The 24,767-nt window shown below is 39.2% G+C and overlaps 3 protein-coding genes across 4 annotated transcripts in view; 1 reads left to right on the top strand and 2 right to left on the bottom strand.

The window, feature by feature from the left end:
- Positions 1-2,704: 2,704 nt before the first annotated feature.
- thoc1 (THO complex 1) lies at positions 2,705-9,003 on the top strand. Its single transcript, XM_038717784.1, has 21 exons — positions 2,705-2,805; positions 3,023-3,096; positions 3,199-3,259; positions 3,364-3,433; positions 4,504-4,622; positions 4,716-4,764; positions 4,849-4,944; positions 5,086-5,168; positions 5,261-5,334; positions 5,454-5,562; positions 5,695-5,829; positions 5,964-6,064; positions 6,157-6,223; positions 6,924-6,974; positions 7,102-7,172; positions 7,320-7,415; positions 7,614-7,679; positions 7,781-7,864; positions 7,995-8,142; positions 8,241-8,325; positions 8,563-9,003. Exons 1-21 carry the CDS (start codon positions 2,758-2,760, stop codon positions 8,838-8,840), a joined length of 1,965 nt encoding a protein of 654 aa, XP_038573712.1. The 5' UTR covers positions 2,705-2,757; the 3' UTR covers positions 8,841-9,003.
- Positions 9,004-9,046: 43 nt separating this feature from the next.
- Positions 9,047-16,942, bottom strand: usp14 (ubiquitin specific peptidase 14 (tRNA-guanine transglycosylase)). The gene is made up of 16 exons (XM_038717790.1): positions 16,927-16,942; positions 15,859-16,004; positions 15,256-15,288; positions 15,040-15,144; positions 13,521-13,624; positions 13,265-13,323; positions 13,030-13,160; positions 12,802-12,882; positions 12,604-12,686; positions 12,302-12,416; positions 11,950-12,015; positions 11,729-11,821; positions 11,499-11,627; positions 11,352-11,412; positions 10,248-10,355; positions 9,047-10,103 (listed from the first exon to the last, which is right to left on the bottom strand). Exons 1-16 carry the CDS (start codon positions 16,940-16,942, stop codon positions 9,958-9,960), a joined length of 1,476 nt encoding a protein of 491 aa, XP_038573718.1. The 3' UTR covers positions 9,047-9,957.
- An 893-nt stretch (positions 16,943-17,835) lies between these two features.
- rock1 (Rho-associated, coiled-coil containing protein kinase 1) overlaps positions 17,836-24,767 on the bottom strand; it is a 29,515-nt gene continuing 22,583 nt past the window's right edge. The window contains exons 28-33 of one of the 2 annotated variants that reach the window (XM_038717782.1): positions 22,881-22,951; positions 22,668-22,756; positions 22,441-22,519; positions 22,019-22,280; positions 20,079-20,286; positions 17,836-19,873 (exon numbers count right to left, since the gene is read on the bottom strand). In XM_038717782.1, the coding sequence (XP_038573710.1) occupies positions 19,822-19,873; positions 20,079-20,286; positions 22,019-22,280; positions 22,441-22,519; positions 22,668-22,756; positions 22,881-22,951 (761 nt within the window). In that variant the 3' untranslated portion in view covers positions 17,836-19,821. The remainder of the gene's footprint in view (positions 19,874-20,078; positions 20,287-22,018; positions 22,281-22,440; positions 22,520-22,667; positions 22,757-22,880; positions 22,952-24,767) is intronic. The other variant, XM_038717783.1, reaches the window with a different exon arrangement.

Genomic DNA, 24,767 nt, shown 5'->3' with positions numbered 1-24,767 from the left:
TTATTCTGCTCTGTGTGAGATGATCATCAGTTTGGTTCGTCATCAAGCTGCTACGTGCACTGCTTTGAAATTGATCAGTGAAGGAAAGCCATGATGATTGGTTCATCTCACTTATATGACAAGGCATTTTTTCACATGATTTTTTTATGGTGGAATTTTAGAGGACAGTCATGTGACAGCGGCCAATCTAAAATCTCTTTCCTTTGTGTGCTTAACCTCGGAGGTCAGGGCATTGTGTTTAGCCTCTTGTTTTGAAGTCTGTCCTCAACAACATGGACAATGCTCTTTTTGTTGCCCCTCAGTCATTTTGTCTGAGACTGTCCTTCATCAAATTATTTGGCTCTCATGTTGGGCTTGATTATTCCATGACTTGGCATGGGAAAGTGTTCAGTGGTCCTCTCATTATCTTTATTTAGACAAAATAAACAATTGGGAATGAAGACTTCACCTGATTTAAACTGATTTCTGCACAGCCCCTAAAGATTTTTTAAAATGTAATTATAATAAGTTGTTCCCACAAGACAAATAACTTGTGTGCACAATTATCTTGTGTGCACAAGATAATAACCTGTGCACACTAGATAAGAAATATAACGGTATGGGGTTACATATGGGCTCGTAGATTTCAGAGTAAGAGGAAACATGGGGGAAAGAAACACATTGTAGGATTTGGTCTTTTGATAGGAAAGAAAAATATAGAGAAACAGCTATGTTCACAGGGACATACTATGGCTTCCTTAGAACCCAGCAGAACATGTACAGTAACGTCTACAACTTGAGGAGTACTTCCCCTTTAACTTTAACCTTGACCGCTCACTAGCCCCCTTAACCCTGTCTCCACATGACTGGTGCTGGGCCCCTATCTGCAACCCAAGAGTTACATACCATGCTCACTCCCTTTCTGCTTTTCATCAGTTTTTGGCAAAGGTTCAATAAACGCAGTGTCAAAAAGGAAGGTGTTGTGCGCAGAATTCTGCGTTGGATTGTCAAGTTGCTAATCAAAACTGCAGAGTAAAACAGTTCTTACTTCCCCTTTTTATGAATATTGAGAACACACAGATGCCATGAAAATGATCTCAGCTCTTTCTACATGATTCTACTTGCCTACATTTTCACAGTTTTAATGCTTTTCTCCAAACATCAGCACAACACCTTAAGGTTCAGTTAACAGTCTATGTAACTGCTGAGCTATAAACACTTGTCAGAGGGTGCAGAAGATGAATGGTCCCACTACTACAAGCTACTCCAGAGGTCCTGACCCGTGAAACTGCTTGGTAAACAGATCACAACAGGCCACAGTGTTCACATTGGTTCTGTCAAAGTTAAAGGCCGGGCCAGTGATTGATATGTAAACCAAAGGGTCACCCCACCACAAAATTCAAAACAAGGGAATGAAACCTGATATCAAATTGATTAACAAGTGTTTCACAGGCTAACCCTTGGTAACAGCCATATCCAGGTTATTAATGTTTGTTTACATCAATAATGTTTGTGTACAGCATACAAAATCCTTTTTACCCATGTATTTAATGAACAATGTCTTATCTGATTTTAACAAAACTGACTTATTTTGTCAACCTACAAAATGGTAATAAAATCAGTTGTGTGCGTGAATACAAAACTAAAAAATCATGGATGGGTCTTTGATGACTGACATTACAGTGTAATGCCCTGCTGGCTTAACGTGCTGCGTAACATTGTTGGCAGTAAATCCTTTTAAGAAATTCAGGCCCTGCAGCGCAGTAGCGGTAATTTTATGCACATAACACATGGAAGTGTACATTAACAAATACACACATGTGCAAAAAAACATACAAATGTAACTGCTGGCACCTTTGTGATCATCATCAGGAAAGGGTGGTTTCAAGTTTATCCGATCATGGTTACAGAACTTGCACACACACACACACACACACACACACACACACACACACACACACACACACACACACACACACACACACACACACACACACACAGGGACCACTTATTATTTTATGTGTGTCAGTGTATGACCTGACAGCTTCCACCATAGCTAACAAATATGGTGAGCAACACTACCGCCCTCTGGTCTAAATTGGATTTAGGCTTGGATGTTTATGGTCATATATAAGGTCACATATAAGGACAAAAAATAAATATAAAACATTAATATAAAAAACAATAATATAAATTATTCAACATATTAATATGTATATAACCAGTCCTGCCTGAGACTAATGTTGACACAATCAACTTACTTCACATACAGACAGACATGAATAAATGTAGAAATACAGAATAATTAATAATTCTAGAAACAAATAAATACATGTAAATATACAAAAATAGCCTTTTTCATTACCAACAAAATTTGTCCTTAACAATAATTAAATGCAGTTACAACTCCTTAAACTTCAATCTGTTTTAACCATAAGGCAAAACAAAATGACAATTAAAGATGACGTAGTTCATGAGCACATTAATGTCTCCACCTGGTTTAGACAGATTAAATATTAGCATTGTTTAATGTTACAACTGAGTTGTGATATAAAACAATAAAAAGACATTTACAAAATGCACATTATACATGCACAAAGTATCGCCATTGCCACAGACAAAGTGGCAGGAACAATTTTGCAGATAATAATGTATTGTAATTTTTTTAACGATATTAAGCGTGAGAAATGGTTCCGGATCAGAGAGCCCCTGAATGCACCACACAGCCGAAGAAACCGGAAGACGTTTAGCGGCAGTTCCGGTTGCAGAAGTGGAAAGATGTCGCCGTCTTTATTTAATTTTGTCGACGCTAAAAACAAATTTACGGTGAGAAATATTAAAGTTGCATTGATGTATTAAGACGCGTGCCATTATATACAATATGCCGTCATTAAAACCATATCTAGGTAGCAGGTGTGCTACTAAAAGTTGCTGCTAGTCCTAGTTCTGTTAGTGTTAGCAGATAGCAAATGCTAGCTAAGCTATCAAAAACGTGATGCATTTTCTCTAATAAATATTCTTTCTTTCTCTCACACACCTACAGACGTCTGTCAGAAATGCCCTTACTGGTAAAGCCGGAAAACATTTGGTAAATGCGTTCAACCAGATCCCTGGGAAGTAAGTAGTGTTAATTTGGCCTCTGCACAAGTTATGAAGTTACACATCAACAAGGTTGGTTTAGCAGAAAGTCGTTTCACATATATGTCTCGTGTGTTACAGTGAGACAGAAAAGAAGACCACACTCGATCAGGCACTTAAGGGTGTTCTTGGTGATCAGATTGTAAGTAAATTAGCGGCGGCCTACTCTAAATTATTTCTACAAACCTCATTAAATTAACCGGACTGTATGTTAAAGCCTTAAATTGAATGCTTGTGTCTCTGCAGCTTGAGCAGAAGGCGAGCTGTGATGACTACTTGTCTCTCATCTACCTGAGTATTGATGCAGTTACAGAAGGTATGTTACTCTCCAAACAGTTTGCCTTATGAGAGACGGCAGAACTGAAGGAATACTTGTTTTAGTGTCATATTATTTCAGTTGCCACCCCACATGGTGCTGCATATCAATCAGTAATAGTACATATCTATATCTGTATTGCCGTGATATTATACTAGACTTCATCTTCCAAAGAAGACAACACATACTATAATCTCCCTTAATGGTAGAAATAAAAGTTTCAAAACAGAACATTAAAAGCTGCATATACACAACCCATAACCCACAAATGCCAACTTTAACAACACAACATTTTCTCTTAAAACAACTGCCATGTATTTTGAGTTGCAATCAGTCAATTAATCCCCACACACATCATTTCACCCTGCACCAAGTTTCACTGTTTGAATTATAGTTCTTATTTTTGAGGTCTTACTCAAACTGGCTCCATCTTCTGTTATTGACTGTTTGAGTCCATATTTTCACATTGGGTTTTATTTTGTAAGTTAAATAGTTCCTTACCTATACACTGCTGCTCTAATTTTACACTTTGCTATTTACTATTATCCATAGTATGTGTCATCAAAGTGCTCCTGTTTGCCCTAGTTGCCAACCTCCATTTTATTGTAGTACTTTTTTTTTTTTTTATCTGTCATCTGCTACTAATGCCTACATTAATATCACCGTCGTTGCTATGACTTGCGCATCAGTACAGAATGTGTTCTTACTACACACAAACTGTACCACAGCTTAGTAAGAACAAATGACACTGGCAGAAACCTAGTACTGGTGGACATTTGTAGGGTTTTTCAGCTCACCCCCAGGAAAAACTGCTTTGTTATTGAGTGTTTGTAATAATAATAATCTTTATTTGTAGAGCACTTTTCAAAAACAAATTACAAAGTGCTTTAACAAGTGTAAAGACAATAATACCCAAAAGACAATAATACAAAAACAATACAATTGTAAAGCGTTGACCTGACAAAACCACTCATGTGAAAGTCTTTGGAGCAAGCTTTCTCTCACCTCAAACCGATCTTAAGACTGTGGTGATCACGCTTCTTCTGTCTTGTTTCACTCTCTTCATGTAGGTATCTGTTCTGCAACAACGCCTTTCATTCTGCTGGGAGATGTACTGGACTGCCTTCCTCTTGACCAATGTGACAAAATATTCTCTTTTGTCGAGGAGAATGTTTCCACCTGGAAATCGGTAAATAAGCTGCAGCCTCTCAGTAAAGGCACCTGGATATTTCTCCAGTATAATTTAGATAATCGCTATGTCTGCACCCCTCCCTTTTCCTAGAACTCGTTTTACACTGCCGGGAAAAACTACTTGTTGAGGATGTGTAATGGTAAGCCTTTTATTTTAATTTGTGTTGTTGAAGGAGACTTTTTAAAGGGCTTTTTTTTTGTAACACACCTTTCAATCTTTGTAGATCTTTTAAGGAGGCTGTCCAAATCTCAGAATACTGTCTTCTGTGGGCGAATCCAACTTTTCCTGGCACGTCTCTTTCCTCTGTCTGAAAAATCAGGTAAGAACAGATATTTGTGTGAATTGTCTTTAAATGAATAAGACAACATCAACCTCTCGTGGATATAATGAATAATAGTTACTGTATAATCTTCAGCCTTGTCTAATTGCACTTTTGTATGTACTGCCATTTATATTCCAGGTCTTAATCTACAGAGCCAGTTTAATCTGGACAACATAACAGTGTTCAACAAAAATGAACAAGAAAGCACCCTCGGCCAGAAGGTGAAGTGCCGACACTTGATAACGATTGTGAAAATTGAAGATATAATCTGAAAACTTCAGTTTAGGCTTATTTTATGGTTCCATGTTTATAGCACACAGAAGAAAAGGAGGATGGTATGGAGGTGGAAGAAGGAGAAATGGGAGAGGATGATGCTCCTGCACCATGGTAAGTGAAGGTCATGCTCTACAATACACAACGTTTTTATTTTTTATATTTTTTAAATGACACTTTTGCTTGTTACGGTTTTTGAAGTTTATGAAGACGGAGTCAAATTTTCCTTTCAGTTCCATTCCAATTGACTACAACTTGTACAGAAAGTTCTGGACGCTTCAGGACTACTTCCGAAACCCTGTGCAGTGTTACGATAAATTCTCTTGGATGACATTCCTTAAGGTAATGCACCTGACCGCAAAAGCAGAGAAAATTTAGTTCCCTTGCGCTCCGTTTGTCAGATCATAACATACATAACAAAGTAGATGTTAAAAAATAATGACTCACTGCCGAATACCTCTCTGTCCCGCACAGTACTCAGACGAGACATTGGCAGTGTTCAAGAGCTACAAGTTGGACGACATGCAGGCCTCTAAGAGAAAGCTGGAGGAGCTGAGAGCATCGGGAGGAGAGCATGTCTACTTTGCCAAGTTCCTAACAAGTGAGAAGGTGAGAAAGCTCTTTTATACTCCAGGAGTAATTGGCAGTTCATATATTTCTATTCAGCTTTAAGACTCTTTAAAGGCTGGATGAGATATTAAGTTCCACTTGGTAAACAATAACTTTCTTTTTTTCATCTCCAGCTGATGGATTTGCAGCTCAGTGACGGCAACTTCAGGCGGCACATTCTGCTGCAGTACCTCATCCTCTTCCAGTACCTGAAGGGTCAGGTCAAGTTTAAAAGGTAAAGCATGTCCCTCCCTTAGTTTGTGTGGAGAAAAAAAAACAGTCATCAAGTAGCTGGGAGTTCATATTTTGTATGCATTTCTTGTACAGCTCCAGCTGTGTTCTGAATGATGACCAGACTACGTGGATAGAAGAGACTACTAAACTTGTTTATCAGGTCAGTCCTAAGTCACACTGACATAGATCATACATACTAGTAGCTTCTGTAAGCCGTAAATAAATGTGCTTGACTGTTTCCCCATTATCTTACATTTTTTTATGTTAAGATTTACCTCGATCATTATAAATTTGCAGTAGGTACTTAAAAGGATAATTTTGGTATTTTTAAACTTGGGACCTATTTTCACATATTTGGTGTCGAAATGACTGGTAGGTACAAAATGTTTTAGAATCCATGCTGTAGATGGCTTCAGCTGCGAGCTGGCTGCAGTGGCTGCAACGTATTCCTTCAAGGCAATTACACCTGTCAAAATAAGTCCACAGAAAGTGCTTCTTTTTGCCACTGACAAGCTCAGACTGTTATACCAGCTGTCTGACAACATCATGGAAAGGTAGAAAGTGACTCCCAGTGAATATGTTGCCGCCGGTTTGCAGGTGCTAGCTGAAGCCATCTCCTGCAGGGATTTTGAACCCAAAATTTGAAAATAGGGCCCATGTTTAAAAATACTGAAATGATCCTTCAGCAAACTAATATCAGGAAAAACATTATTCTACTTACCATCAGCAATATCGAGGCATGCTGATAACTTTAGTTTGATTTGGTAAGGTTCTGAGAGATGCGCCATTTAGACAGTTCTCGTTTTTTTATTTGCATGCCAGAGAGAGAAAAGCAAATGTATGTGACTGTTGTCTTGTAGCTGCTGAGAGAGATCCCCCCTGATGGAGACAAGTTTGCCACCATGGTTGAGGTAAGCCATGCCTTGGTAATACTGATATAAAATTTGAAATGGTGCTTCCCTGTACATGCTCACGTTCTACCAAGTTTGTTGAGTTCTCTGTACACTAGTGACACTAGAAATGTCTCATCTTTGACAGCATATCCTAAACACAGAGGAGAACTGGAATGTCTGGAAAAATGAGGGATGCTCGAGCTTTGTGAAAGAAAGGTACTGAAACGCTGTGTTACAATAGAGTTGTGGCAGATAATTTTATTTGGTTGATTTTTACATGAATTAATACATTTTTATAACAAAAGAATGTTGTGGGAGCATGGGCTACCATGCCAAAATGACCAATTATTTCCTCTTTAACAGGACAGTAGACGACAAACCCAAAAGACCCACCAGAAAAAGACAAGCTCCAGAAGACTTCCTTGGAAAAGGGCCGGACCGCAAGATTTTCATGGGAAAGTATGTGATGTAATACAATTTAAATATTTAGTCTTATAGTCAAAATGTCTTTGAGGCGGCTTGCTCTGTGCAGATAAATAAAAAAGACAAATAAAAAACTTTAAAAATAAAAAACTTTAATAATCATGACCAGAGTTGAAGTGGAATGAATCATTATTATTATGAGTGTACATAATTCAAGCTGTTCTGTTTTGTTAGCGATGAGCTAACTCGACTGTGGAACCTGAACCAAGACAACATGGAGGCCTGCAAGTCAGACAACAGGTCAGTGGTTCTAAAATCACACTTACCTTTTTATGCATGCATCAGAAAAATGCATTTTTTTTTTTTTTTCTTTTTTTCAATATCTGATGTCTTTTATTCAGGGAGTTCATGCCATCACTGGATGAATTCTTTGCGGAGGCCATTGAACAGGCTGACCCTTCTAACATGGTGGAGGAAGAGTACAAGTGAGTTTGCCTTGTGACATGTCTTCTTAGAACTTTTGAAAGCCAGTTTGCAAGGACGAAATCCTTTAAGAAGTCCAAAAGTTGTACGCCTTTGTGTGAGACTTCCTTTTCTTCCTGTAAATGAATGCAGGGTGGTGCGGAACCCAAACTACGGCTGGCGCGCTTTGAGGCTGCTGTCCAGGAGAAGTCCACACTTCTTTCAACCAACTAACCAGAAGTTCAAGAGCCTGGCAGATTACTTAGACAGCATGGTTAGCAAACTGGCTAAAGAGCTGCCGGTGAGGATTTTTGTTACTTAAAAAAACGCATTCATCATTATAAAAAGGAAAAACTTTGGATAAATGCTGATAATGGGATTTTCATTCCATACATGCAGAAGGATATCCCTTCTGAAGAGATCAAGACAGGAGAAGAGGATGACGACGATAATGGAGATAATCTTCTCAAAGACAGCAATGACAGTGAGTTTGAATAGTTGCTCGACGAGTATATGGAGCGTCTATTTACATCCCAACATGCATCTGCAACTAAAAGTGAAAAAACTTGGGTGTATCCATCCCCCAGCTTGATCTGTACTTTTTAGGTCGTAGTTAAGATGATTAAATCACCTCATCTTCCACGTCTCTGCTCATTTCCATCCTTTTTTAGATCAAGTCTTTTTTTTTTTTTTTTTTTTTAAATCCTCCCCATTTTTTCAGGTCCAAGCATACAGAGCAAGATGGTGACAAACCAGCAGATGGATGACATAGCAGCCAAACTGGGCGCTCAGTGGAAGACGTTGGCTTCTCATTTGGAGATGAAGGCGGCAGAGTTGCGGGAGATTGAGACAGACAGTGAAGATGTTGACATGCAGGCTAAACTGCTGCTTGTAGCCTGGCAGGACAGAGAGGGAACACAAGCTACTGTGGAGAACCTGGTCACAGCGCTTAATGCTGCAGGATTCTCCCAGATTGCGGACAGCCTCAATGAGGCTTAAAGTACATTATTCTTGACCTTAAATAATCAGTACTTCCATTTCAATTGTTGCATCACTTTTCATACCAAGAACAGTTTGAGACTAAAATTTTTGTATGTAGTATAGGTTGAAACTTGTTTTTTCACTGTAGTAGTGTTCAATAAATCAAATGTTTTCTAATAAACATCTGTTAGACTTTTCATTATGATCACATTAAGAATCGCACATTTTGGTATAACAGTTTATTTTCACCACCTATGAAAAGCAATCATTCAATAACTTATTACAGAGTGGTAATGTTTAGGTCTTACACATTGTGGCAGAGTGATCAGAAACCTGCGAAGAGGAACCGAGTGAAGCATAGCAACAGTGTAGGTGTCTGAAATCTGGGAGCAAGAACAATGTTCAAGGCTTGTGGAGTAAACCATCATGGTTGAATCTCAAGTCTTTATTTAACCGCACACAGGTCACCACAAGGGCAAGCTGTTCTGACCAGTTCCCCACATTCTCTCCACTGCCCCCCCCCCCCCCAAAAAAAAGCATTAGTAAAGATTTGGCAGAAAGAACCTCATCTGTCAATACATTTGAGAACAATCCCAGGAGATGATGCGAGCCAAGCACTTAAGAAAAGACCTGAGATTGAACCCACACTTTCCAGAGGGCCAACTGGTCAACAAGGGCAATTCCTTTACAGTGTTAACGTGAACCTCCATAATACATCTGAGAGGATACAAGCCAGAATGTCGAGGACAACAGCTTGGTTGATTAAATGACAAGAGAAATATTTTGCTTTTATGATATGAGCACCTTATCAAAGGCTTTAAAAAATATACAATGTGTATAAAACATTTAATGAAACTGCAGAGCTAGACTTAACCTCTTTCAAGGATTCAGTCCAGAGATTGCCTCTCGTCAGATCTCCATTTTCAAAGCCCACTCCGGTTGAATATTTAACACCATTTGACAGAATTTGTTTTACAAGAATCTGTGTTGGTTACAAAAAACAAACAAAAAAAATTAAGGTCATCAAATCTTTAAAGACACCAGTTTTACTGCACATCAATGCAGACAGTGCTTGAAAATGGCAATTTGTACGTGTGTTGGATGTTGTCTTTGTCTTCTAGGAAATCTTCCACAGCTACTGTTCCTCTTCAAGTATTTCCAGCCGCCGGGGGCCGTACAGTAGAACGTATGCTATATGCCAGTCTCCGCCACCAGACAGTCGTAAGATATCCTCTGGAGACACCAAACTCACCTTGTCATCGTCAAACTTGACCCACTCATCTGACACAGACCAAGGATAACAATAAGTTCATCTGTACATCTGCGTACACGTAAGATTAGGTACATGTGTGCTTTTATAATTAGAAACTGACATAAGTCATGACACATGCTGAATACAGTGCAGCGTCAATCATCTTTGGTTACCTTCTTTCCTCTTGACCCATCCCACGTAGTGACCTGATGAACTAGAGCGGCCTTGGTGTGTCAGCACAGCCTGCAGGTCGTAATAACCGCTATTGTTGGAACCGACGTCTGCAGGAGAAACAGCAGGATATTACAATTTCCTCCTACCTTAAGAGGGAAGTCCACCTTCAAATGTCATTACACTGCTAGGCATTGTAGGGCAATGATGTTTTGCAGGGACTCAAAACTTTTGAGATTTGCCATTTAGTCATGACCTTTGGTAAGTCTTAGTGCAACAAGCTGTGGTAATAGCACAGAAGGAGAAAACACAGCTGCATTTCTAACAGTTTTACTGCTGAAATTGGTGTAAAATCTAAACATCATTCTCAAAACCTGATTAATGTTTCAGCTGCCTATATGTGTTGGTGGATTTTTATAATGAATAAACTCATTATCACAGTATTTGTATTAATAAGCATCCACTTGAGTGGCTGGAATCAATTTATTTAATACCACCCCATCCAAAGATAAAGGTCTACATACTTTTCCTCCTATGTGTTGAAATAGCCTATATTTCACCAAATATGCATCATGAAAAATTAGGGCTGGACAACAATTATTGTAATAAAAACTTTTTCAACAATATAAAAAAAATGTTCAATACATATTCAGTAACGGTTTGATTTTATTCTCTCGAATCATCCACGAATTAGGACTTAAGTTTTTTTATGAAGATGTTTATTTTGTTGAAGAAAAAGGACTGAAAAAAGCTTTTACTTCATTTTACTCATGCATATTTGTTGACAAAGATTTTTTTATAATTGTTTTGAATGTTCTACCTCAGATTTGTGAAGTGATTCACTGTTTGGCATCTAGTGTTGACTACAGAGAAACATTTAAACCACAACTAACCATCAGGTTTCTTTAACTTTCACTCAGGAGCAAAAATCTGCCTTTAAACTAGAAAGATAACGATTTGAAACATATCGTGATAATTGGTATAGAAAGATAGAAACTTATTGCGATAACATTTGACCATATCGTCCAGCCCTATGAAAAATTGCAGTGTTTTAGTGTTCATCCCCCCTTTAAAACAGAGGGTGTTGATGTCAAGTTCCAACATACCGTCAGAGTCTGAGAAAGGCTCATATTTCACTGCTTTCACTGTGTCTGGCTTCTTCACCAACTAATGCAAAAAAAAGACAACACTAAAGTTAAGCATGTAGGATTGAAGACTATTCAAATAAAGAGATAGGCATAGAATAGTCTTACCTTTTGCTGCTGTTTCTCTAGCTTCTTGTCCTCAACCTCCTTAAACTTTGACCTGATTGGCAGCATTTTCTCCTGGAGCTCTGAGGTGCACAACTCATAGACATCCAGCATGAGCGGGAACTTGACATCCTTCAAAGAATATTTGAAGACACTATTTTAGACTCAGAAATTATATGACCAATTTTATTGAGTCCTGTTATAAATCAAGAGACCGGTGGCTCAGGACAAACCTTAAGGACTTTTGCATTGACAGACTCCTTCTCTTTGTAGAAAAATCGGACCATTTGAATAGTCAAGTAGGCAGGGAGACGGCTGAGTTTTGACTAGAGGATTGACAGAATGGTTTAAGAAGGTACAAACATTTCAAATTTAAGTTTACAAAACATAGCTGTAGACAAGACTATTTCTTTCAAATGTCCAAGGAAAATTACAGGGAAAAGGAAAAACTTACAGATTTTATATACAGGGCATTTCTTTCCAAGGATGGAGACATTTTTGTGATTTCTTCCTGCAGTCTCTGGAGAGATAAAACGGGCAGAAACATGATTTGAACCATGTTACTCTGGAGACAAATTGTGTGCCAGTTTGTCGTATTCATTTCTATCAATCTGATTGGACCTGGACAAATATAAAACATCCAAGCATAGTTTTAAAAAGCAAAGCTACCCAACGTGCACATCTTACTACTACTAGACACGGGGACAGCTTCTGAAGACGACACTTCTCTCATGAAGAAAACATGCTCCATTTCAGTACATTTCTAAAAAGTATTCAGCTGCCCTTTTTTGCTGTCTGACACGTACCAGCCTTAGTCCTGTTGCAAGGTATTTAACTTCTTGGTTGATGAAGCAACTGAGCTGGAGCTGGCTCTCCTTGCCCTTGATTGGCTGCTCCTCCTCAGACTCTGTGCATTTCATACTTACATACAGGAGAGTTAAGAAAAAGCCTAGCAGAGTAATGTCATAGCTGGGACGTGTTTGCTGGGCCTTACCTTCAACACAACAATGACACTACACACCACTCTATGTCCCAAACCTTCAGAGTCAAACCATACTACTAAAATGTAAAAAGATGAGATCAACAAGAAAGCATGCAGCAAGGATACGTAGTTTCGAATTCTACGCCAAAATACTGGTCAATGAAGTTCTTCTTCGCAGAGGCAGAGGCAGCAGCGCTCTCAGAGTCGGTCTACAGATTGAAAGACAAACGCATTAATAAAACATGTTATTTGTCCTCAACTAACTTGTCAATTACATGTTTTCTTCATAAAACATAAGGTTAAAAAAAAAACATTAGGTTTTACCTCCATGGGAGTCTCTGGCTCTAATGGCTCCAACTTTTGCTGAAGCACTCTCATCATCTGCAGCCAGCATTCATTGGCATCCTGAGATAACAAAACACAACACAATGCCAACAAGTGAGACCGTGCCCTGATATTTTCATTAAAATCTTTTTATAAGAATGCAGGTACAAGATGCACGGCATGGCTGTATCAATTTCAGTCCTAGTAACTGTGGTGGGAGTTTCTCACCTGCTGGAGGTACTGTCCCTGGTCCCCTTTCTCAGCAAACTGCGGAAAGGCCATGTGAAGGAACTGCAGCAAAATTATGGGTGGGAGGCTAGATGAGGTCTTGTCCATGGTCTCATACAAGTCACGAAGGGCTGGGGATGCAAAGATAAACATTCATTTTATATGCATTAGTACATGTAAAGACACTAACATATGGTTGAGTTTCACAAGATTAACAATTCACTATGCCTCATACCTGCTGTGATGTATTGTGATGGTGCATTTGCCCCTGAAGATCGCAGAGCACCTGAATACCTAGAGGAAACAAGATGATTTCAGCAACAGCAAAACCAAAAGAACAAGACCCGGGGAAAGGATAAAAACACTTTAGGTGAAAGACAAAAATCTAATTTCAGTACATCTAGACCACATAAACATAGTATCTCTATGTATTAAATATCTTAAACTTCTGAATATAGTTTAAGTAATAACCCAATAATAGCAGAACCCACTTTCTGAGTGCATTTTTGAGCTCTGGCACAGAGCGCAGGCACTGCACTGTTGCATTCATGTAACAGGTGTTGCCCAAGTTTGTCAGCCCACAAGGCAGCTCCATCTGAAAATGACAGAAATTGGGATAAATTCCTCCACAGTTATCAACGTAGAATAGTTTTAAAATTTTAAAAATGAAGGACTCTGTCTTCCATTTAGCTTCCTCATGCCAGTGTTTCCTGAGATAATAAAAGTAGACCAACATGTCACGCTGTTTATATTTGAGCTGATTTCATCTTAAAGTGTTGGCCCGTCATTTCATGTTTGCAAAACATGCTGTTCTTTCTCCCACATTTTGTGTTTTCATTTAAAAGTACTGTTCAAATTAATTTCTAATTTAAAGGCTTAGGGCCCGTGTCCAAAGCGTCTTTTTTTCCAATTCATTCCAATGGGAGCATCATGTTTTTCCAAGCTGCTAAAAACGCCAGGAGCGTGATGAGGCGCTGGGCGTCTTTTCCCGATCAACGAGAGTTGAAAAATGTTCAACTTTGGGAAAAATGCTGCACTCATCACCGTCACTTTTTAACCAGCCCTCCAATCACAGTGCAGGAGGGGCGGGACAAACACCACACCGAGCACATCTGATCTTGAACGAAACGATGTGCATACTCGCTGAGGTGTTTCTTTGCCCGCAAAATCTCATGAATCCACGTACGGAGAGTCTGCGCTCATGTTTCAGCCTTCTCTTCATGCAGAGCAAAGGCCAGAGCAAGCAGGCGTACGTACTTTGTGGTGACATTTTTACATTCAGTAAAATTAAGTAGCCTACCCTACTTGCAGCACATCACCTCCAAAGACACTGTGTTTCATAGCAACCACTGCGCCTTCAAAACGCACCCTAGCGCTCCCAGCTAGGTGTTTTCAGCTGGTAAAAAACACTTTGGTGGACACGGGCCCTTAATCACGGCCTCCTAGAGTTCCCTCGAGTGCGGAGTAGTTATATTGAGCCATCCTGCTGTACGGACCTGCTAACACATGAAATCATTACATTTGTGTGGATTTCAAAGGAGAGCTGGCATCGTCACAGACCATCAAATAAGCAACTCTCTTTCCTTTTGAAACATGACTCTTTGCTATGAGCTACTGATGATTCCTTAGCTGAGATGAGACTGCACGCCAAACAGCAGGATAGTATCAAGTGACAGTGGTTTAGAGTTCACATGCATTTAGTGTTCAGTGCACAATTCCTCCTCAATAGAAATGTTTGGTAAACACTGGCATAAATTCATGACAATAACGAAAAACCTTGCTGACTGAAGATTAATTTGTTAACAGTACATTTCTCTCAGATCAACCCAAATGCCGAACTTTCGGAAGCAGATCTCCCAGAAAGGAGCATATACTGTATATTTAGTTTATTATGTTCTCTACTTGGCAAACATCACATTTAGGAAAACATGTTACCTGCCCACGCCAGTGAGGAAAACAGCAACCACCATAATTGTTTTAGGCGTACTGGTCATTTTCAGGCTTACTCACCGCTGAGGCCAGCTGCTCCTCAGTCATGTCCTCTACAAACATGGGCCGGACAGCAGGTTCCTCAGGCAGGGCATCTGCTGAGCCCATCATCAGCAGAGTCATTCCCTATAAAATAGAAATACACTAAAATTCAATAAAACTTTCTTGTTCGAATACATTTGCTAGTATAGCTCTAAATGCTTGTTATATGCATTCCAACATAGCTTAAATACTCACATTTTTCAGTTTAATGTTCCCCCACTCATCATCCTAAGGACAAGACATTGGTTAGCTTCTTAAAAAACAGTTAATGGGTAGGGCTGCCGTCAAAAACATCTTACGAAAAGACCAAAACCAATAATGTGTTAGTACGTCTCTCAATACTTGTACAGAGCCCATTCGTGCCCTACTGAAACTTAAGTCATATACTTTCTTTTTAACAAACACTACTCCAAGAGCAGTCAACAGTGCATTTGCTGGATACCATTTTCAGCTGTGGATTAATGCACATTTGGTGCTCTAATGAATATTTACAACAGCATTTGTTCAACATAATGAAAGAACACATCACTGCATGCAATTTTGTGGCTCATTGGTGTGTTTCAATTTGTCTGTAACATCTTTAACACTGTAAAAAGTGGCTAGACAGGCAACTTGTTAGAAGGATCAATAAAATGTTGGTGGTTTTGGTCTTTTCATGGGATTTGTTGAGAACAAGAGAAAATATAGAAAACTGCCTATTCCTTTAACAAAAGCAAACTGGCAGCACTATATATATATATATTTATTTTTTTACATGCACCTCAGATCCAGATGCTAGACTGTTGTTAATATCAGTACCTTAAGAGTGCCTCCCTTCACCATGACCTTCTGTCTGTCTGGCTGGACTCCTGTCAGGGCAAAGAGCTGCGCCTTGAATACCATGGGTGGTTCCTCAGTGTTCAGCTCTACTGCATCAAACTTCTCTTTGCCCCACTTCACATTTACTGAAAGAATAGAGGAATAGTAAATACACACACATTAGCGACCCAGGGTGAGTGTTGGAAAGCGCGCTAACGTTGTCAAACTGCTGCCATGTATGACACAGCATATAGTTAGCAACAGTAAAGTGCATCATGGAATCAGACAGCTAACGTTACAGTCCAACTGACTAACGGGCTAAGAGCACGGAGTGAACGCTGATGTTTAGCTGTTTGGCTGCCAATTTAATGACAAAACAGCTGAAAACTCGTATAAATGTACTGTTATGTTAAAACGGCCTTGTGTTCTACAGGTGTTAATGTTTTCCAACAAGCCGCAACTGCAGTGAAAAGCTTAACGTTAATGTTATAAAGTGTAACGTTACTCTCGTGATTTGGCTAACTTGGTTAGCAAGGCTACCTTTGCTAATATAAAGGCGTGCTTCTATTAATTTCATACCGATACAAAACTAGATATGGTCATGGCTTTAACTGACAAGAATACAAATAAAGTGGCTCAATGTATTTATATAACGTTAACTCGTTTAACCTGCGTTAACGTTGGCTGTTGCTTGGCTAACCTAATGAGCTGACACTTAGCGGCAGTAAGTTAGCTAGCTGCTTTCTGTTTTGTGTCAGATGCCAATTAGCGTAGCCGGCTTCCCAAATACATTCTGTAAACTCAATTAGCAAACAGTTACACCAGTCTAACAATTTAGTACATTCTCCTGTCTCGAAATATATATATATTTTTAATAATGACCCCAGTGGCCTAGCAATGCTAACAGACTGCCGACAACCGTTAGCATGTTAACTGCATATCATGCTAAAGCTAGCTAAGCTAGTATGCTAAATGTAAGTTACGTTACTGCACAAAACACGTGTAAGGGTTCGAGTTTGTATGGTTATTTTCAATGTCAATTAATGCGTTGTATTAAAAACATCATACCTGTAAACACCGGCATATTTGGCAACCTTTTACTTCCTCAACTCTTTATTTTTTCCTGTTTCAATCCACCGGGGCGCGAATGAAGACTTAGCTAGTTCTCAGTCTGAACTTCATTCAAACAGAATGACGCTGCAACAACACGCTGGGAACTTATCGATGCGTTCCAGCATCTGCTGGCCATCCTGACGCAGGCAATATACCCAGACGATCGTTTCCGAGATCTTTCTGCCACATTTATTACAGTATTTATGAGTTGTCTAGGTTGTTGTCACTGCAGGTTATAGTTTTCCCACTATTAAAACTTCCCTGAACATGTGTTACAAACTCAATTTCACTCTATAACCTGTTATACTGTGACAAAATAAATCGACCTACTTACTACATCATGGCTGGATTAACCACCTGAAGAGCCTCAGGGCAAAAATTAGCTGCTGGGCCCCCATTAAGGTCCCTATTCCTCCTATGTATTATGTACAGTTTGTCTACAATGTAACACTACTTGGCCCACTTAAAACCCCTTGAAGCAAATTTGTGATATTGGGCTATATACATTAAACTGACCTGATCAACAATAACTGTGTGGTAATTTCATTAAAATACCAATTTGTGTAGTATATATATATATATAACATGTAAGCACTAATTTGAAAAAGTATCTAGGAACTAAGATTGGAAAATAAAACAGGACCTATCATCATGTCAGTTGATGATATTGTGCTTCTGCACTGCATATTTATAAACAAATTCTTAATTAACACAAACCAGTTGGCAAACAGTAAGCCTGGACCTTTTGGAGCCCTTGGGGCTGTTGCCCACTTGGTAATCCAGCCTTGGGATGGCCTCATGTATAGCCTTATAACAAACTACTGAAACGTGTCATGTGTATCTGTAGTGAAAACTGGTATACAATGAATGATAAAGATATGTTTATTGACATATCCATCAGTGCGGACTCCAATGCAATTAACCATGCAAATTATCCAAGACAAGAGTAGATCATAGTTCCAGTGCTTTTTTAACTGAACAAAAAGTTACAAATACAAAGATTGCGGAGGTATTCCATAATCCTTATGTCTCTCTCATTATATACACTGTGGGGGGTTTGCATTAACGGGACATTACCGAGTTAGAGAAACAACTTGTAATTGTTAACGAGGACCATCACTGACACAGGTAGGCTCGCTTTAGGTACACCATCCCAAAATTTGTCACGATATGAACTGAGTCTGGGGGACTTCTTTTGACACGCTAACTCTATTGCAATGTGTCTATAAAGAGGTAATCTAATATATATATTTTATATACTCAATCCAGAGAAAAGAAGTTACAATAAAACCACAAATATGCGGCAATTTCTTAAAAAATAAATGATGGAAGAGTTAAGATTTGTCTTGTTTTGGAGAAAAAAAAAATATATAACAGATATGGCAGTAAAATCAATATCCAAACGTTAAGGCACTAGGTGGGCCAAATGCTACACCTGTTTAGTCTTCTACAAATAATTTACAATTCAAACAGTGCAGTTTTACATTTGTTAACTTAATGTTTTCCTTTTGAACCATTTATCTATGAATCAATGTAAGGCAATACATTACAAAAAAATATTACAGAGACAATGTACCAAATAAACAGAAAAAAATCAATTAAGTTTTAGAACTCCTATATGCCATCTCAATGGAATTTTACTTATGGCTTGGAGCAATAAAAATAATAATAAAAAATAATGCATAGATTTAAATGATGATCTTGCATGCTCCTCACTCAATACTCAAAACATCTAATACTTATGTCCCAATACGCTGTCCCAAACCTGATAAGTGACTTGCAGAGTGATAAGAATAAAGGCAAAAAGGCCAGAGATAGCAGATGAAGGCATCAGTCATTTTTTAAGCTGGAAACAGAAGTATGCTTGCATTTAGCTCGAGTATCTGTCAGGTGGAAGGGGGGTGGGTTACAAAATAGATATTCATTTTCCACCCCTGAGCCACAACCACTCACTGCAGATCTGCAATCCCTGTATGGCAGTACCGTAAACTGAACACATACTAGCAGGAGTCCCAGCAAAACCCCCATTTACCTTTCCATTTCCATCATAACTGCCATATAATATGAAACAAAGAATGTCTCCATGACATGAGTCCTTCTATTGCTCCAATGTCCATTGTCAGTTCAAGACAAGTGTGCCATCTTCTGGTAGAAGTGAAGAGCTGCAAGTTTGTTGAGTTGGATGAGGGTTATCTCTTGAATGTGGAAAGGTGGCGGAGGAGGGTATCAGGCCCCTTAATGTCCGTGATGCCTTGTGTCTGACATGTGTTGCAAGTTTCCAGCACTGGTCATTTATCGATATATTTTTAATGAATTTTCTATGTAATACAGGTTTCTCAGTTTTTTTTGTTTTTTTTTGAGGATGTGGAAGGAGGGAGAGTTTAGAGTCCAGAAAAAAATCCAAACGGTTCAGATGGTTAGCTGAAAGAAAGAACAGAGAAAGGGTGTCCAGTAAAAGAAAGACAATATCTTTACCTTGGTTAGTAACCCAATCTAAGTCACCGTACAACAGTAAAGCTGGTTTACAGACACTCCAACACCATTTACACCTTTGCAGCATGTTTGACAGGTAATGTAAAAATACTTTACGTGGACCATTCTAACAAGAGTTGTACAGTAAGTCTAAAAGTTAGTTACTGAACCCACCAACAACACATAAGTGCCAATTAGAAAAATCCCAAGTGTCAACTGGAAAGAGCCCAGCAGACAACCAAACAAGCAAGCAACCAACCAGGAAGTGTCTCGTGTTAGAAACACCAAGTAACACAATTAATAAATAGACAAGTTTAAAGCTGCAGAGAAAAGTCTAAAAAAAACAAAAAACATCAACACTTTCTGAAGAAGTTCCTGTCAACAAGTGCTGGAAGTTGTGTCTGCTGCTTGGAGGCTGGACTGCGCTCTGCTACAACACAGGAGACAAACAGCAGGTCACGGGACTTACTTGACTACATCTCAGTCCACTAGATGGGATAAAATAATACTTGTGACTGCAGCACACCCCACTTACTGCCTAAAACAATATTGCAGTGATTTATTGTATGTCGTGCAAATATCTAATTAAAGACACCTTAAAAGGAAAGACATCAGTGACTAAATTCTCAAGTTACCTCAGCTTTCCTGTATTGCTTTTAGGGTTCTTGCGGAAGGACTGGTTTGGTCCCGAGCGAGTGGACATAGAACGAGGTGAGGCCCTTGAAAATGTGGATGGTGGGGTCTTGGGAATCTTCTTTCCAAGGTGGCCAATCCATTTCTTCTGCTCATCTTGGGTCAGGGCCAGCAGGAGCATGTCCCGGGCAGAGGTCACATCGTAGTTTACTGTAAGGGGTGGCAGAATGTATTGCAGATCAAGACCCAATTCTGACAAATATGACCTCAAAACAAGCCTGCATCTCAAGGCTTGCCCCTAAAGCATAAAAAAAATTACTTGGTTTGCCCAACTAACAGTCCAAAACCCATAAATATTCAGTTTACTATCATAAAAAAAACAGGGAGGTGGAACTAGTACATTTTATTGCATTTTGTAAAAAAAGAAAAGAAAAAAAGACCAACAATCACTTCTCAAAATAGTTGGCCATTCATTTTCTGTCACTCAACTTAAATATATAATCGACTGACTATATAGTGTTTTATAATAGTTAGGGTTGCCAGGAGTTTTTGACCTCTAGTAGCTCTATGGAACAGTCCATGAGTACGACCCAGTTTTGTTTTTCTCACGCACGCACGCACGCCACAGCAATGCAGTACACCTTCCTGCCAATTGTATCGCATGTTTCCACTGATCAACAGGTGGCGGGAACACACCAAGATGTGCTGAAATTCGACAACAAAGGAAGGGTGGAACAAGAGTTCTAGCTAGCAAACATGGATTTAATAACAGCTTTGCTAGTATTTCATGAGGAAGGCACTGCATTCAAAATATTTGCATTTTGGTGAGTAACACTGAATTTTAACATTTTTTTATTTGCTTACACAAATACTCCACCTTTAAGATATGGAAGCTACAAGTAACCCATTTTCCACATTTAACTCAAAACTCTTAAAGAGCCACTGCGAGTTATCACCCATGCTTATACAGTCATTTCTAGATTAGGTCCTCATCAGCTGAAAAGTACCTTAAAGGTTTTTTCCCTTGGCATAGTTGAATAAAAAGAGCTCATTGCATGTAACTGACATACCGTGAGCCTCAATCTCCATTGTTTCCTCCATCATATGTAAATCTCACGCACCCAAAATACCCCCGAAAAAATGTTTACGCCCCAAAAGTTACATAGACCAGCCATCTTTCCTGAGACAGTGGTCATACGACCTCATAGAGCTAGAGCTGTATGTTGTGCAGTGCAGTATGTCCAACAGAAAGTGCTTTTATACTTACGAAGGAAAGGGAAATATTTTCAGGTTTTCCTTCTGATGTCCTCTGGCTGCTCTGCCGTAACTCATAATTTATGAAGTTTCCTGATGGACAGATTTACTTTTTGCTAATGCTACAGGTTACAAACCGCCGTGCAGAGTTTCTGTAGTAATACCACTCCATTAATTTCCATTAATCAGCAAAAGTGAAGGCAGAGCAGCCTGAGGACATCAGAGGGAAAACCAGACAATATTTTCTCCATCAAATCTGATAAAGTTTCAGTAAAACCAGAGAATAAAGTTGTGTTTTTGAACAGTAATCAGAGAGTCCTAGTCTCGCACTTGATTTAGAATGTTGCCGCTAAGCCCCTCCCGACTTCTGTGCTTGAAAGTTAGCCAATCAGAAGCAAGTGGGCTTTTAGGAAGGGTGGACTTGAAGTGACAGTAGCTAAAACAGAGTGTTCAGAAGGAGGATGAAAAGAGGAACTGAAGCAGTGGACAGTTTTAAAAATATGAGTTTTTTGAACATTACAGCATGTAATACATTTTCTAGTAGAAACCCTAAATACAAGTATGAACCTGAAAGTAAGTATTCTACGGCACCTTTAAAACATTTACAGCAGATGAGAGCTCATCTTCTTGAAAAACAAGCTATATTAATATAAGTCTGTTCATCTAACAGCTTACAACAAGACTTTACCTTTGCAAGGAGCAATAACGTCCTCCTTTTTGTCGAGGTGGTCCTTGTGGCACTTGACGTGGCAGCGGCGACACTCCAGGGCTGGAGGCGGCTTGAAGACGTGCCACAGAGGCTTGGAGCAGGCCTCGCAGTTGGAAGGGAAGTGATACAACGTGGGGATGAACTCGTGGCCTTTGTGTGGGAGACAGTTGGTCTTGTCGCCCTGAGGGACCGTCTCCATGTCCGCCTCCTTCCTGCATTCTCCCTCATTGGCATACAGAATCTGAAAGCAGAGCGAGGGCCACGTCAAAAAATAAACCTGCACTAAAATAAAAACTTCTGAGGCAGAGCAGAGCTTCACAGAATCTGACATCAGAGGTCCAGGCTGAATGCAAATATGAAAATCTAGAGCAATCTTAAAAGACAAGAAGAAGTCTCAAAACCTGGAATATCCTTGGAATCTCTTCTGTCTCCGCTCGGTACACGTCTCCTTGTGTGACTGGTCTCACGTGAAACAATTTACTACACAAGAGGACACAAAATTAGCAATTACATATCCATAACACTGTTTCCTTTACTAACATGTAATACCACCCCTGCGGCATGACCTCTGTGGATCAATCTATAACTGTCAAAAAAGAGCAGAAGACAGGACCATAAAATGACTTACTCGATATCTAGTACCATTGAGGGGTTGGACTGTTCCTTATCCTGCTCATCATTGTAGAACAGAATCTTCTTACTGCTCACCACCACATACTGCAAATATTTAAAAAGGACAATGAGAGGAAGACTGATAATGCAGTCAAGGGTTTGGCAGCATTCTCAACAAACCATAACAGACTTCAACACAATGCAGGCGCACAGAGGAAACACAAGATACCTGCTTCTTCCATCCGTATCGCTTGATATTAGCACGGTTAGGAATGGACAGCCAACCCTCCAATCTGGATTCTGAAAAGCAGCCCAGAAACACAACTTACAAATCTATGCAGTGAATTAAATGCACTGTGGAAAAAGGCCATGCAGTGTTTAAATCTACACTCAACTAGAAAAGTTGGGGGGATGAAAAGTTAAGTGGCAAAGGTCATATCTGTTTCAAAACACTAGGTGAACCCATAAAGGAATTCTGCCAGTGTTAAGAGGTAACTGCATTGGAGTAGGTGATAAGAGATGAGTTTCAGTATCCCATGCTGCTACGACACTCCCCATGCAGGAGGAAAACATTAGATATTGGTAAGTCCTTCTTTCAGCATGTAAAAATGTATAATTTCAACTTGTGTTAAAATATAGACAAGTTTAAAGCTGCTTCATTTTCTCTCAATTAGCTTGATCACTCACTCCTTTCATAGAAACAACCATGTGCATCACAGGCTATATACATTATTTGGTGTTAAAATTCAAATTTCAAGTGCATGCAGCTGAAACAGAACGGTTAAACGGGAACAGTGAACTAAGAGGGGCTTGTCTACTGAGTGCGACATTGTGAGGGAGGTCCTCGTGTCCAAACGGGCAGTACTTCTGGGTGAACATGCCGGCAACAGAAAAAACAAGAAGAGAGTGTTAAGTGTTTGAAGGACACAGTGCCATGATTTAAAAAACAGCCTTTTCAGTTTCAAGACATGTTTTGAAAGAGTGAGGCAGAAAACCTCACACAGGTTATAGTCTCGTATGATGTGGTTACGTTACCGTTGGGGTTGACCTTGTTGCAAATTCGCCTTAAGCATCTTTGCTTAATGTTACTTTGAAGTTGGTCTTGTAAATTTTGTTGATCAGACAGTTATGACAATTTGGAATGATATTTTTCTCTCCACTCCATTAGGCTTCTTTCAAAAGTGTTGTTGAATTCCCCCCAACAGAGATGGCTTTCTCACCTCTGTGAGAAATATACTTAAGAAATATCAGGGGCCCAAAAAAAAAAAAAATCACAAACACACAACAGCTACAGCACAGGCCAGGCAAGAGGGGCACGTCCACTCAGTTACTCACAGAGGGAAAGGAATAGAAGTTATAAAGATAAGAGCAAGGAGAACCAGCTGGACATGAGGGAAATAAAAAGAGAATGATTTAACCACAGACACCAGCATTTACAAAAAAAAAAAAAAAAACCTAGAACAAGACATATTTGTAAATAATGTGTTAGAGGAGTTTACAACATGAATGTTGAACAACTGTTAATCATTGCACAGCAGTAAGTATGGCAGCATGACTTCAAAAACACAAACTGAAACACTGCCTCAACATTCAGTCCCTTAATGTACTGAACCCAAGACCACAGGCACCTGTTGAGCAGTCTGTTAAAAAGAACACCTGCTATTTAGTCTAAAATATACACACGGTGGCTAACACTGAAACGTTAATTTAACCAACCTAAAAGCATAAGACTGAACACTCCACACAAAAAGTAACAGACTAATTTTAACAAGGACAGAAGAAAGTAAAGTAGAACTACCAAAAGGTAGCATCTGCCAAACAATTGCAACTCTACAACTTTCTGTTAGTAAGATATTAAAAAATGTCACGTTCCTGTAAGGTAGTGTTTAGTTACAGTGGGTTAAGATTTGTAGAAATCTTAACATATAACATGTTACTATAAGAAAACAAAATGAGATGAGGGTAAATTATGGCATTCAAATGTGTGAATAGTGGCTGCACACATTATCAATCAAACACATCTTTCTTTCTAATGGCCACAAGATTCAAATATGGCTCACGGCTTCCTTTTTGCATCCACAAGGTGCAAGATATCTCAAAACAGTTTCAACATTTT

Source organism: Micropterus salmoides, unplaced genomic scaffold, assembly GCF_014851395.1.
Source record: "Micropterus salmoides isolate LMB-PRFRI ecotype aquatic unplaced genomic scaffold, ASM1485139v1 Ms_hic_scaffold_14, whole genome shotgun sequence".
Lineage (NCBI taxonomy): Eukaryota > Metazoa > Chordata > Actinopteri > Centrarchiformes > Centrarchidae > Micropterus > Micropterus salmoides.
This window is presented reverse-complemented; position numbering and strand designations above follow the sequence as displayed.

Bases quoted from the DNA above. Each gene is read 5' to 3' on its own strand.
- thoc1 (XM_038717784.1), top strand. From the start codon at position 2,758: ATGTCGCCGTCTTTATTTAATTTTGTCGACGCTAAAAACAAATTTACG. The intron at 4,765-4,848 runs GTAAGCCTTTTA...CAATCTTTGTAG, and splicing joins CTTGTTGAGGATGTGTAATG to ATCTTTTAAGGAGGCTGTCC. The intron at 7,680-7,780 runs GTCAGTGGTTCT...TCTTTTATTCAG, and splicing joins GCCTGCAAGTCAGACAACAG to GGAGTTCATGCCATCACTGG.
- usp14 (XM_038717790.1), bottom strand. The intron at 15,289-15,858 runs GTACTGATATTA...TCTTGTCCTTAG, and splicing joins TGAAGGGAGGCACTCTTAAG to GATGATGAGTGGGGGAACAT. The intron at 10,104-10,247 runs GTAACCAAAGAT...GGTCTGTGTCAG, and splicing joins ATGGGTCAAGAGGAAAGAAG to ATGAGTGGGTCAAGTTTGAC.